The 11,750-nt window shown below is 37.4% G+C and overlaps 3 protein-coding genes and 1 pseudogene across 3 annotated transcripts; all 4 read left to right on the top strand.

Moving 5' to 3' along the window:
• Window positions 1–294: 294 nt before the first annotated feature.
• Window positions 295–957, top strand: LOC113273027 (probable LRR receptor-like serine/threonine-protein kinase At3g47570). Its single transcript, XM_026522803.1, has one exon. It carries the CDS (start codon window positions 295–297, stop codon window positions 955–957), a length of 663 nt encoding a protein of 220 aa, XP_026378588.1.
• Window positions 958–3,431: 2,474 nt separating this feature from the next.
• Window positions 3,432–4,781, top strand: LOC113273019. Its single transcript, XM_026522795.1, has 5 exons — window positions 3,432–3,501; window positions 3,610–3,855; window positions 3,968–4,087; window positions 4,195–4,395; window positions 4,507–4,781. Exons 1-5 carry the CDS (start codon window positions 3,432–3,434, stop codon window positions 4,779–4,781), a joined length of 912 nt encoding a protein of 303 aa, XP_026378580.1.
• A 1,551-nt stretch (window positions 4,782–6,332) lies between these two features.
• Window positions 6,333–7,916, top strand: LOC113338750 (leucine-rich repeat extensin-like protein 1). The gene is made up of 5 exons (XM_026584138.1): window positions 6,333–6,430; window positions 6,556–6,792; window positions 6,896–7,033; window positions 7,162–7,335; window positions 7,479–7,916. Exons 1-5 carry the CDS (start codon window positions 6,361–6,363, stop codon window positions 7,751–7,753), a joined length of 894 nt encoding a protein of 297 aa, XP_026439923.1. The 5' UTR covers window positions 6,333–6,360; the 3' UTR covers window positions 7,754–7,916.
• A 329-nt stretch (window positions 7,917–8,245) lies between these two features.
• Window positions 8,246–10,707, top strand: LOC113273011 (annotated as a pseudogene).
• The last annotated feature ends 1,043 nt before the right edge of the window (window positions 10,708–11,750 follow it).

The raw sequence follows: 11,750 nt of genomic DNA, 5'->3' as shown, positions 1-11,750 counted from the left end.
CGGTACCGAAAGGCGGCCCGTTCAGGAATGCAAGTGCATTGTCAGTTGAAGGGAATAGTAAGCTTTGTGGTGGTGTACCTTTTTTGAAGTTAAACAACTGCTCCATGTCATTAAACCCGAATTCGAAACAAAAGCACAGGAAATTAATGCCTATTACAATTAATATCATCATCATAGCTATTGTGGTTTCATTTTTAGCTTTTTTTTTTTTTCTGTTTTTCATCACTCTTTACCGGAGAAATAAGCCAAAAAACATTCTTCCTTCAGCAACTTTTGGTATAAGTAACCGGGTATATGGAAGTTTCTTATAATGAGCTTCTGAAAGCTACCAATGGATTTAATGATTCGACCAACTTGCTTGGTGTGGGATGTTTTGGTTCTGTGTATAAGGGAATTCTTCATCAGGATGAATCAAGACCTGTTGCAGTTAAGCTTCTACACCTTCGGCAAAGAGGCGCAACCAAGAGTTTTATGGATGAATGTGACGCCCTCCGAAAAGTTAGACATAGAAATTTACTCAAAATCATAACATGCTGCTCAAGCGTTGATTTTCAAGGTAGTGCTTTCAAAGCTCTAGTTTTTGGGTTCATGACTAATGGGAGTCTAGATAATTGGTTGCACCCAACAATAAGTGACACAGACAACAACGATGAATTACTAGTAAAGAATTTGAACCTGCAAAGAAGGTTGAACATTGCAGTTGACGTTGCTTCTGCACTAAATTATCTCCACCATGATTCTGAATCGCCTATTGTTCATTGTGATCTGAAGCCAAGTAATGTCCTTCTTGATGATGATTTAAGTGCGCATGTGGGTGATTTTGGGTTGGCTAAGGTTCTTCATCACACCTCTAGCAATTCTAGACAGCTGAATGAACAAGATGCAAGTTCAATTGCAATAAAGGGCTCCATTGGTTATGTCTCCCCTGGTAAGAAAATCATGATTAGCTGTTATTGATGCACGAGGAACATAGAGCCAGCACCACTTTCACATTTCTATTGATTAGAAAGCATCTCAAACATTAAACCGGAAATGGTGCTGGCTCTATGTTCCTCGTGCCATGATAGAAAGGATGCGGAACAAACAAAAGCAAAAATAAATAAATGATGATCTTGTTCTCTAATATTATACCCTTTTCATTTGATGGTGTATCCCTTCTTAAGAATTAACCCCTAAATGGGCTGGATCTTAAAGCTTCTTCAACAAGGATGCAACTAAACGGCAAGCAGACATTAAGCTTCTTGACGAAAATTTTGAAAATCACCAGCCAGTCAATGAAGAGAAAGAAAGCAAACCCATTAGCAGCCAAGTCTTCTAAACTTTTTAAAGCAAGTATAACTTTTAGGCATATATTCAAACTTTGAAGTTGGACACGGGGGGGTGGGGTGGGGGGCGGGTGTGTGTTTGTGCTTAGTTTTGCTCATCAAGAAAAATAATTACAGTAATTATCGGAAAATTCAGTCCAAAACACAAGAACACATTGATTGTACTAGTTAGGTTTATTTGAAATTAACAAATGATCTCTTACTTCTGGTTCCCAAACTGATAATAAATATTCGAATGTCTTGAACGGCCTACTATATGCCTCCTTGCAAAGAAAAACAAAAATTCATCAGGAAATGGATATACTAAAGACATGAAAGAAGATCCATACTATGAGGAATTTTTGGAAGCACGAAACGATCAACTCGCTCTTCTCCAGGATCTTTCAACGAAACAAGGCTATGCATATGAGGAATTGCTTGATAAACCCCTTCTGCAGCTTCAGCAGACCATATTCTCTTAAAAGTTGCGGGGTCATGACAAGAGAGAACGTTATTCTGCAACAGCAGAATTTCACTCTCAGTTCGGGACAATAAGCGAGTTAAGCCTTGATCCTATTTTCTGCTGAACCTCCTTATCCATGTAAAAGAGTTAAAGTAGGTACGTTCTTCCAAACTATGTCGGTAGTTGTTCATATTTTCTTCTCGAATACCCAGATATCCATCATACCATCCCCTTCCTTTACATAAAAATAAGACAGATATAGATTTGCTCCACAAGATCCAATATTAACGTCCCTATCAGATTTGGGTTGACAAGGTAGTGATGGGAGAAACCGAAATGTTTCATCTGCTAAATCAAAGGCTACAATATCACAGCTAAATGTAGAAGATCTTTTATTTATTAACCAATGCAGAGCCCAATTAGCAAAAACGCCCGATCCCCATAAATAAAAGGCAACTTTTGGTTTGCATCTCCACCCACTGCCATCACCAAGAGTGTAAACATGGACGCTTTGCATGGCAACGGTACTTTGACCAAAATCAATTGTACTTTGACCAATCTTAACAACCTTGTATGTCTTGGTGGAACGACAATAACCGAATCCAACATGACCATACTATACTCTGAACCGATGTTCGGAACACGAATACGTTCACCAGTGATATAGGATTGTAAATAAATATAGATTCTGAAATTACGTAACATACCAAACCATTGCAAGTACCAACAAAGTTTAAGAACCATAAACCAGTTTCTATACTGCTTATCTCTGTAACCATCTTGTAAAATTCTTGTGGTTCTTCCGTACAACTAAAATTAACCAACTCAGAAGATTTTTCTCTGTAGCAGAGTTTCATATCATATCTGAGCCTAGTTACGAAAAGCATACCTTTCTTTGGTAATTTCCCCAAGAGATTTCTCCAGAGTCTGCATACTTCTCTGCATTGTAAGCCGGATTTTAAACCTGTATTCGTCTTGGGTAATCGAGATAGTATCTTTAATACGATATCTGAATTCAAATTTTCCATCGATAAAGATAGCTTTTTGATCTTCTTGTCGTATGTATACCTAGGGTTTTGTAATCCAAAAAGAGCCACAACAATCTTGGCCTCGGTACACGGCAGACGGAAGTATATATATAAAAGTATTAGCGTGGTTTAAGAATCTTGGTTATTATATTTTTCGGAGTCTAGATATAGAAGGTGCTCTTATTCCACTGGCCAGCAATTACCTCCTGACTGGCTGTTAAAAGCGTATAGTGACAATCCTATCCTGGCTAGTGCAAGAGTTGAATCATCCGATGACATTATACTGTACCTGTCGTGTCACTGGAAACCAGAACTCTCGACTTCTGAATCGGTCTGCATTCTGCAATAATAGAGGGAAAACATATTAAATAAAAAAGCTATTTAAATTTAATGTGCAAACCATTAGAAATATTGATCATTAAAAGCCAATCTGCATGGTTACCAATGTATACAACGTTGTACTGGAGCATTAATAACTGCATCGTAAACCAAGGTATTTCCATTGGGTTGACATTGGAACTATAAAAATACATTACTATTAAACAGAAATTTAGCCTTTGTATGTACGGATTGGAGCCCATCACAGCTATAAGTAAAGATAAGCTATATCTCATTTTCAGCATTGATCTAGAAGTCATGGCTAGAATTCCGTTTTCTTACTTTTTGTTCGGTTGCGTCGTTCTTCTGGTTGTTTTATCTGCCTCCCGTAAGTATGCCTCTTTGGATTTACAAGTTAGTAAATATGATTTTCTCAATGTTTAAAATTATCTGTATTAATATTGATTTTTTTTTTCTTTCTATGATTTGGTTGCAGAGCTTTCAATAGCGGATTATGTATACTGCCCAAAACAGGACGATGCTTTTTGTCCCGGTAAAGAGTGCGAATCCATAAATTTTTCTCCCGATCTCCCCACTTGGGACTGCTCTTGGTGTTCCTACAGATGCCATTCGGCATACCTTGATGCCTTTAGAGGATCCTTTTGTTACATGTCTGCGAATGGAGTATTTGCAGCCTTAGAACCGCACTGCCTTTGCTGCTTTCATTCTATGGCAGATGAAGGTATGTACTATGTGATAATAAACTAGAGCAGATCACGTCAATCCAGTTATATGATAGCGGCTTATAAACTGTTAAAAAACTAATAATGGTTTTATTTTTTATTACTCTTAAGCAACAATGTCACCGATGGGGACACCGATTCCGGCACCAGTACAACTTCCTCCACCGACTCCTCCTTATGTTGAACCTGTGGCGCCTCCACAGCCTCCCCCGGTCTTTACAGTCAATCAAGGTATACACACTGAATCTAGCGGGTACATAATCATAAGATTTACATAGCTGATACTCTAAATATTCGTTTAACATTTTAGTACCTGTTTTGGTTAAATTTGTCTGTAGATCATGCTGTTTATTGTTACGGCGGATATCCAGTTACTACCCCTGTTGGTGACTGCTCAGAGTGTAACGAGAGATGTAGATTAGGATCATCCCAGCAGTATGGACTTCCAGGAGCCTTCTTCCAGTATGGACTTGCAGGAGTCTTTTGTTACAACACCCGTCAAGGAAAACCTTTTTGTAACTGCTGCGTCTATGGTGATAGTAAGTGACAAAAACAAATTATAAAATCTTATCAAAGCTCCAAGATGTGTTTGTTACAGAGGTTCTTGCATATTATTGATATTTTGTATGGTGTATGTGTGGATTGTCCAGTGTCGTTCGTACTACCCGATCCGGTATTAACAGCCCCACCAATATCGCCGCCACCAATTGTGCCACCAACTGCGCCACCAGTAGTGACGCCTACACCACCGACAGATGCTCCACAAACCCCTGCATGTGCTGAACCTGTGACTCCACCATTACCTCCGGTTATGTCTCCTGATGTTGAACCTGCTGCAGCTCCACATACTCCAAGAAAATTTAAGAAGAAAAAGGATCCTAAAGTTGAACCTGCTGCAGCTCCACATACTCCTAGAAAATTTTAAAAGGAAAACGATCCTAAAATCAGCGATTAATCTTTACTGCATAGTTGGTCACTCATTTTAATCAACCATCGAAACTACTATCTACTGCTAAAATAAGACACGCTATGTAATTCTTTTTTGTGATCAATTATGAAAATTTAAAGTTGCATGGTCTACTTAAATATTTATGGCTTTTTCAATGCCACATTTTTCTCGCTTGATATTAACAGCAACATCATGAACGCTCTACTTGCTCTTCTCGATGTTTCTATCTCTATCCACAAGATTTGGAATGCCAATCACCCAGTAGAACGCAAATGAAGATGGTCAATGGTATCAAACATCACAAATTGAGTCACATTTAAAAATTAGCTATTCCTAAATACAAACTAAGCAAAAGGCAAACTAATTAAGTAGTACCTGTCATATTAGTTTTATTAATCACGATCCAGCTTTCGACCTTCTGTCTGTGATTTAACATTTTTGTTAGTTACTCGTATTGACGAGCCCGTTATAGATGTTCTTTCAATTGAAGCAAAATTATTGACTTCTGACTTACCATTCTGCAATAGAGACACAGTACATGAAAATAAAATAAAATTCAAACTAATAGATACATGCATCATATTGGAAGCTTATGCGTAGTCCATACAACTTGTACTAATTTATTTGTATATTGCTGTAAAGCAACATTAATAACCGGAAATGCTATTCCCCTCGAAGGCAGAACTCTAGCCCACCACGTTAATAATCATCAATATTAACTACCATTCACACCACCAATATTATGGTCAGCAAGATCAAATCATAACTCATCACCATCTACCATTCTCTAGAGATGATTCTACAAAACCCATGTTCTCCGATCCCAAGATTTGAGACTAGTAATTTTACATCTATTAATTGATTTTTAAATTCAAATAAAGTGTGTATCTGTTGTGTTCTTCTCAATGTTTATTTTTATGTATGATTAGACTTGAGTTTCTCAACTAAACTGTAATTGTTCTTCTGTTAATCAAATAGAAAAAAGGCACTATTTTGAATTTTTGATTCCAGACATTCCTGTTTATTTAAACTAAATTGTTGTTTTCATTATTAGATTCCGGCAAGTAATATCAATCTATACAATATATCAAGAGTTTTATTTAATTAAGAATTTTGTGACATGGTTTAAACCTTCAAAAAATTGTGATGGGGGAATTGAGGCAGTAACAGAGAAAAGAGAAATTAGGTGAAGAAAGAGAAAATAAAGGAAATAAATAAAAGCGAAAAAAAAACATCACACGTCAAAAAAAAATGCCCCACAGTAATCTTCCGAGTCACCTCGCCAAATCAGAGCGAGTGCAGAGTAGTGTGCTAAGCCGAGAGGGGAATAGCATTTCCGATTAATAACTGCACCGTAAATCAAGATCTAATCCATTGGAATGAACTCGGAGCTATTAAAAAAAAACATTTGTTAAATATATAGCTTGCAAGTGTCAAATTAAATATGAGTGGATCGTGAAGAAGTCAACTAAGTGAGCGACATCCGGTGAATGCTATAAGTAAACGTAAGTTGTATGTACTCACAAATTCAACTTCAGAACTGATCTCTAAAGTCATGGATGGAATTCCTTCTTCTTATTCTTTGCTCGGTTTTTTCTTTGTTCTGGCAATTTTATCTTTCTCTCGTAAGTATAACTTTTTCTGTTTAGAAATTATTGTATATGATTTTTCTCTATTGCGTCAAGGTTCTTCACCATTCATAGGTACAGTAAGATCGATTAATGGTGATTATTCTGTGATTTGTGTGTAGAGTTGTCAACAGCGGATTACGTATACTGTGGGAAACAAGGTGATCCATATTGCCCTGGTAAAGGCTGTGAAGCTCCAGTTTTTGCGTCCCCTGATCCTGGTAGTAACTGCGCTACATGTAGTGAGAGATGCAAAGGGGATTACAATGATATGTATAGAGGATCTTATTGTTACATCAGTCCGCAAGATGCTATCCATCGTTACTGCCTTTGCTGCGTTCATTATATGCAAGATGATGGTACGTGACCCTAAACTACACAACCGATAACAAAATTAAGATGAACTGTAGAAAAATGTTGACATTTTGTTTTTTCCGTATGGTGTATGTGTGGATAATCCAGCGATATATATACCACCAACAACGGCACCAGCACCAGGAGAACTTGCTCCACAAACCCCTCCTTATGTGGCGCCTCCACCTCCTCATGCTGAACCTCCGCCGCCTCCACAAGCTCCCCCAGTCTTTATATTAAATCATGGTATGTACAAATTTCACAGTTTAAACGCTAGTCTATGGATTATATTTTGCGTTTTGCTTAAACGCTAATGTTCATAAAAAAGGTAGTCTAACATTTTAGTATTTCATTTTGGTAAAATTTGTGTGTAGATCCGGCCGTTTCTTGTGATAGGGGATATACAGTTACTACCCATGTTGATGACTGCTCTGAATGTAATGAAAGATGTAAATCAGGATCATTCACAGATGTCCTTCAAGGAGTCTTTTGTTACGACACTAGTGCAGGAAAACCTTACTGTAACTGTTGCGTTCGTTATGTGGAAGGTGATGTTATGTGATAAAAGAAATGTAAATTAATCAATATTTAAAAATTTATATGCTGACCGAGGCTCTGCTGCCTCACGACTGTGCCACAACCTAGCCAGTCTGAAATTACAGGTAATACTTAATTTTGTTTATGTGTGTAGTGACGCAGTTACCAATAGCGCCACCAATGCCGGCACCAATGGTCCCACCAGTAGTGACGCCGACACCACCGACTGAAGATCCTCAAACTCCTGGATGTTTTGTACCTGTGACTGAACAGACACCTCCTGTTTATCCACCTGATATTAAACCTGTTGCGTCTCCACCAACTCCTGTTCCTGATGCCAAAAAACAGAAAGGAAAGGATCATCATCGTAAGATCCATCCGGTATCGCCTAAACCTGTGGCGCCAATTGCTTCTCCCCCACCGGTATAACAACCTGAAACAGAAAAGGACCCTAAAGTCAATCATTAATCCGTCCTGGATAGTTGGTGACTTGTCACAACTAAACATCAAAGCAACTATCTACAACTAATTAAAATAAGATCCGCAATGTAATTTTTATGTTATAAAAATCTTAAGTTTGATGGTCTTCATAGCTAATGTCTTTTTACATTTTTACAAGCACATATCAAGAAGGAAATTAATCTGTCCTGTATAGTTGGTGACTTATCACAACTAATAGTCAAAACACTGGGTCTTCATGACAATAATCTTTCCGGAGAGATTCCAACTACATTGGGTAACCTTTCATCATCTCTTACTGTTCTTGATATCGGTTATAACTTCAACTTGAAAGGACGAATCCCAAGTACTCTAAGCCAACTAACAAGCTTAAAAATTCTGGGGCTGGATTCGAATAAGTTTTCAGGTATTGTCCCTTCTTCACTCTATAATATTTCATCATCACTTGAAGTCTTCTCATTGATGGATAATCAACTCCATGGGAGTATTCCTTATGATATTGGTTTCACACTTCCAAATCTTACCTATTTTTCGGTTGCAATTAACAATTTCACTGGAACAATTCCAAGTTCGTTTTCCAATATGTCTAAACTTGAAAAGTTCCAGTTGGGAACAAATGATTTTGTTGGATCAGTCCCTCTTCAACTTGGTAACTTGAAAAGTCTTAAAGTTTTTCGATTAAGAGAAAATAATCTTGGAAATGGACAAGCTAATGATCTAAACTTCCTCGATTCTCTAGTCAATTGTACCAACTTGAAGGTTATAGAAGTAAGCTACAACAATTTTGGCGGAGGTTTACCTAGCTCTATAGCCAATCTCACATCAAACCTTGTTGAACTGAATTTAAGAAGGAATCAGATATATGGAAGTATTCCTTCGGGTATTCAGAATCTTCAAGGGTTGACAACGCTTATTTTGGGTATAAACCGCTTGTCAGGAAATATTCCTGCAGGTATTGGGCTCCTGCAAAAGATGGGAATGTTAGGTTTGGCTGAAAACAAACTCTTTGGTTCAATCCCTTCTTCCTTTGGTAAATTAACACAATTGATCGAACTATATTTAAATGGCAATAACTTAACAGGTATAATTCCATCAAGTCTTGGAAACTGTAATTCTCTGCAGATATTAGACCTTCACACTAATAGACTAAGTGGTAATATACCCAAACAAGTGTTCCAGCTTCCCTCTCTATCAAGGTTGCTCGACTTGAGCAATAATTCACTTACTGGTTCGCTTCCTTTAGAAGTTAGTAACTTCAAAAGCCTTGGGGTATTAATCCTGTCCAATAACAAACTATCAAGGGAAATTCCAAGCATCATAGGCGAGTGTTTAAGCTTATCAAAACTAAGATTGGACGGTAACTTCTTTCAAGGTAACATTCCTCCAGCTATAACATTCTTAAAAGGTCTTCAAAGTCTAAGACTTTCTCACAATAATTTGACTGGTACAATTCCTAATGGCCTTGAGAATCTAACGATGCTCATTGAATTGGATTTGTCATATAATAATTTGGAGGGAGTGGTACCAAAAGATGGAGTGTTTAAGAACATGAGTGCATTTTCAATTAAAGGGAGTAATAAGCTTTGTGGTGGTATACCTGATCTGGAGTTACCGAATTGTCCCATCCTATCAAAGCAAAAACAGTCAAAGTCAGTGCATATGAAGGTTATAGTTATCACCATAGTTTTGGTGATCATATTTTTGACTTTGATTATGTTCTTCGTCGCTTTTATTGGGGAAAAAAGTCAAAATCCGTACTACCTATAATGCCTTTGGATGTGAGTATACGGTTCAAAGGAGTCTCTTACAATGAGCTCTTTAAAGCTACCAACAGATTTAATGATTCTACCAACTTGCTAGGCAAGGGAAGTTTTGGCACTGTATATAAGGGAGTTCTCCAAGATGAATCAAATCCTGTCGCAGTTAAGGTTCTACACCTTCAACAAAGAGGTGCAACCAAGAGTTTCATTGCTGAATGTGATGCCCTAAGGAAAGTTAGACATAGAAATTTACTCAAGATTTTAACATGTTGCTCGAGTAATGATTTCAAAGCTCTAGTATTTGAGTTCATGCAAATGGCAGTCTAGAAAATGGGTTGCACCCAACTATGAGTGACACAAACAACAACGATCAACTACAAGTGAAGAATTTGAACCTGAAAAGAAGGTTGAACATTGCAGTTGATGTTGCTTCTGCACTGAAGTATCTTCACCATGATTGTGAATCGCCCCTTGTTCATTGCGACCTGAAGCCAAGCAATGTCCTTCTTGATGATGATTTAGTTGCCCGAGTAGGAGATTTTGGCTTGGCTAAGTTCCTTCCTCACACCTCCAATGATTCTCTACAGCTGAATGGACAAGATGCAAGATCAATCGCAATAAGGGGCTCCATTGGTTATGTGTCTCCTGGTATGCAAGTTATTTATGTCTGTATATGAGTGGTTCAATTAGATTGAATTATATTTTACTCTACATGTTTTCTTACAAATCTTCGCTCTGGTTTGAACAGAATATGGAATGGGTGGTGAAGTGTCTACACTAGGCGATGTGTACAGTTATGGGATCCTACTGTTAGAGATGTTTACAGGAAAGAGACCAACTGATGACATGTTTAAGGATGGTTTAAACATTCATAACTTCTCTAAGATGCATGCATTTCCCGAGCGAGTTCTAGATATTGTCGATTCACGATTGCTGCTGGAATTAGAAGGTGAAGATCTTCATAATAACGAAACTAACAATTTTTACATGCGAAGAAGTGAAAGAAGAAACAGAGCAACACATACTAAGAGAGAAATTTTAGCTTCTATCATTCAAATTGGAGTTATATGTTCCTCAGAGTTACCTTCAGATCGTATCAACATGAATGCAGTCATTCTGGATGTACAAGCAGTTAAGAAACGGTTTCTTGGGATCGGAATGTAATAAAAATGAGTTGTTTCCACTGTCCATGTTGCCATCTTACACGATTAATTTGTTTCTGCAGTTATCTTTATTGGTTCCTCTTCCTCTTTGAACTGTATGACGAAATCCGAAGAGTTCATTGTGGTCCAAGGATACAATTTTAACCTGTAATCAGAAAACAATTTACGGTTGGAGGAAATTATCAAGCAGTGTCATGGATAAGAAATGCCAAAAATTATAGCGAGGCAGTCGCCCAAATGGAGCAAATTAGTGCTCATGGATAAGGCAACCCCACTAATCGCTTTGGTAAATGCTCTTTTTTTTACTTAACACACAAAAACGAGAATATCTTAATCGAGTATATGTCACATTACCGTAAATTACACAGAAGCAAGCAGCAAGCATTTCTGCAGTATTGATTTTTCAGGGATATATGACATGTCTTCACTAGCAAAGAAAATATTTTATCAAAAGGACAGTAGAACTTCACCTGATTGGATGACATTTAATGCACAAAACTATAGAACATGTCATTATAAACGTAAGACAACAGCATATTTTGCACACATCTTTATTGCGATGCTTGTTTTTGTTACAAGAGTACTGTTCAGCTACTGCTTGTTCTGTAGGTTTTGTGTCAGTGCTCAGTTTTGGTAAGATGTCCTACTAAATCTGCATATCTGTAGCCTAATATCAAACTGCTATGTCAGATTTTGTCATGAAAAACTAGCGCAAAAAGAGATTACTTCATAGAAAGGATGCAGAAGTTACAACGAACACATTAAGATGGTGAAGCATTGAAGAATGTGGACCAATCATGTAAGTAGAATATCTTAAAGGAAACATAGACAACAATGCATATTTCTACTGATTAATTAGACACGATACCACCTCACAGACAATCCAGAAAGTAAAACGAAATTCTAATCCAGTAGATATGCACTACTCACCCTTGAATCCGCTGGAAATCAGCTCCAATGCCCTTCCCACATCTTATAATCTCAATTTCAATATTTTTCTCTATGTTGATTTCAAGTTTGAATGAAAAAATTGGAAATCACAGA

The sequence above is a fragment of the Papaver somniferum genome, chromosome 1 (genome assembly GCF_003573695.1).
Source record: "Papaver somniferum cultivar HN1 chromosome 1, ASM357369v1, whole genome shotgun sequence".
NCBI classification, from domain to species: domain Eukaryota; kingdom Viridiplantae; phylum Streptophyta; class Magnoliopsida; order Ranunculales; family Papaveraceae; genus Papaver; species Papaver somniferum.
The sequence above is the reverse complement of the archived record's forward strand: the minus strand, read 5'-3'. Positions and strand labels throughout refer to the sequence as shown.

What these genes read in the sequence shown, in the direction of transcription:
- LOC113273027 (XM_026522803.1), top strand. Translation starts at nt 295, where the DNA reads ATGGAAGTTTCTTATAATGAGCTTCTGAAAGCTACCAATGGATTTAAT.
- LOC113273019 (XM_026522795.1), top strand. Translation starts at nt 3,432, where the DNA reads ATGGCTAGAATTCCGTTTTCTTACTTTTTGTTCGGTTGCGTCGTTCTT. An exon ending in GGTTGTTTTATCTGCCTCCC is followed by an intron (nt 3,502 to 3,609) that starts GTAAGTATGCCT and finishes ATTTGGTTGCAG; the next exon opens with AGCTTTCAATAGCGGATTAT. An exon ending in GGTCTTTACAGTCAATCAAG is followed by an intron (nt 4,088 to 4,194) that starts GTATACACACTG and finishes ATTTGTCTGTAG; the next exon opens with ATCATGCTGTTTATTGTTAC.
- LOC113338750 (XM_026584138.1), top strand. Translation starts at nt 6,361, where the DNA reads ATGGATGGAATTCCTTCTTCTTATTCTTTGCTCGGTTTTTTCTTTGTT. An exon ending in TCATTATATGCAAGATGATG is followed by an intron (nt 6,793 to 6,895) that starts GTACGTGACCCT and finishes TGGATAATCCAG; the next exon opens with CGATATATATACCACCAACA. An exon ending in TTGCGTTCGTTATGTGGAAG is followed by an intron (nt 7,336 to 7,478) that starts GTGATGTTATGT and finishes TTATGTGTGTAG; the next exon opens with TGACGCAGTTACCAATAGCG.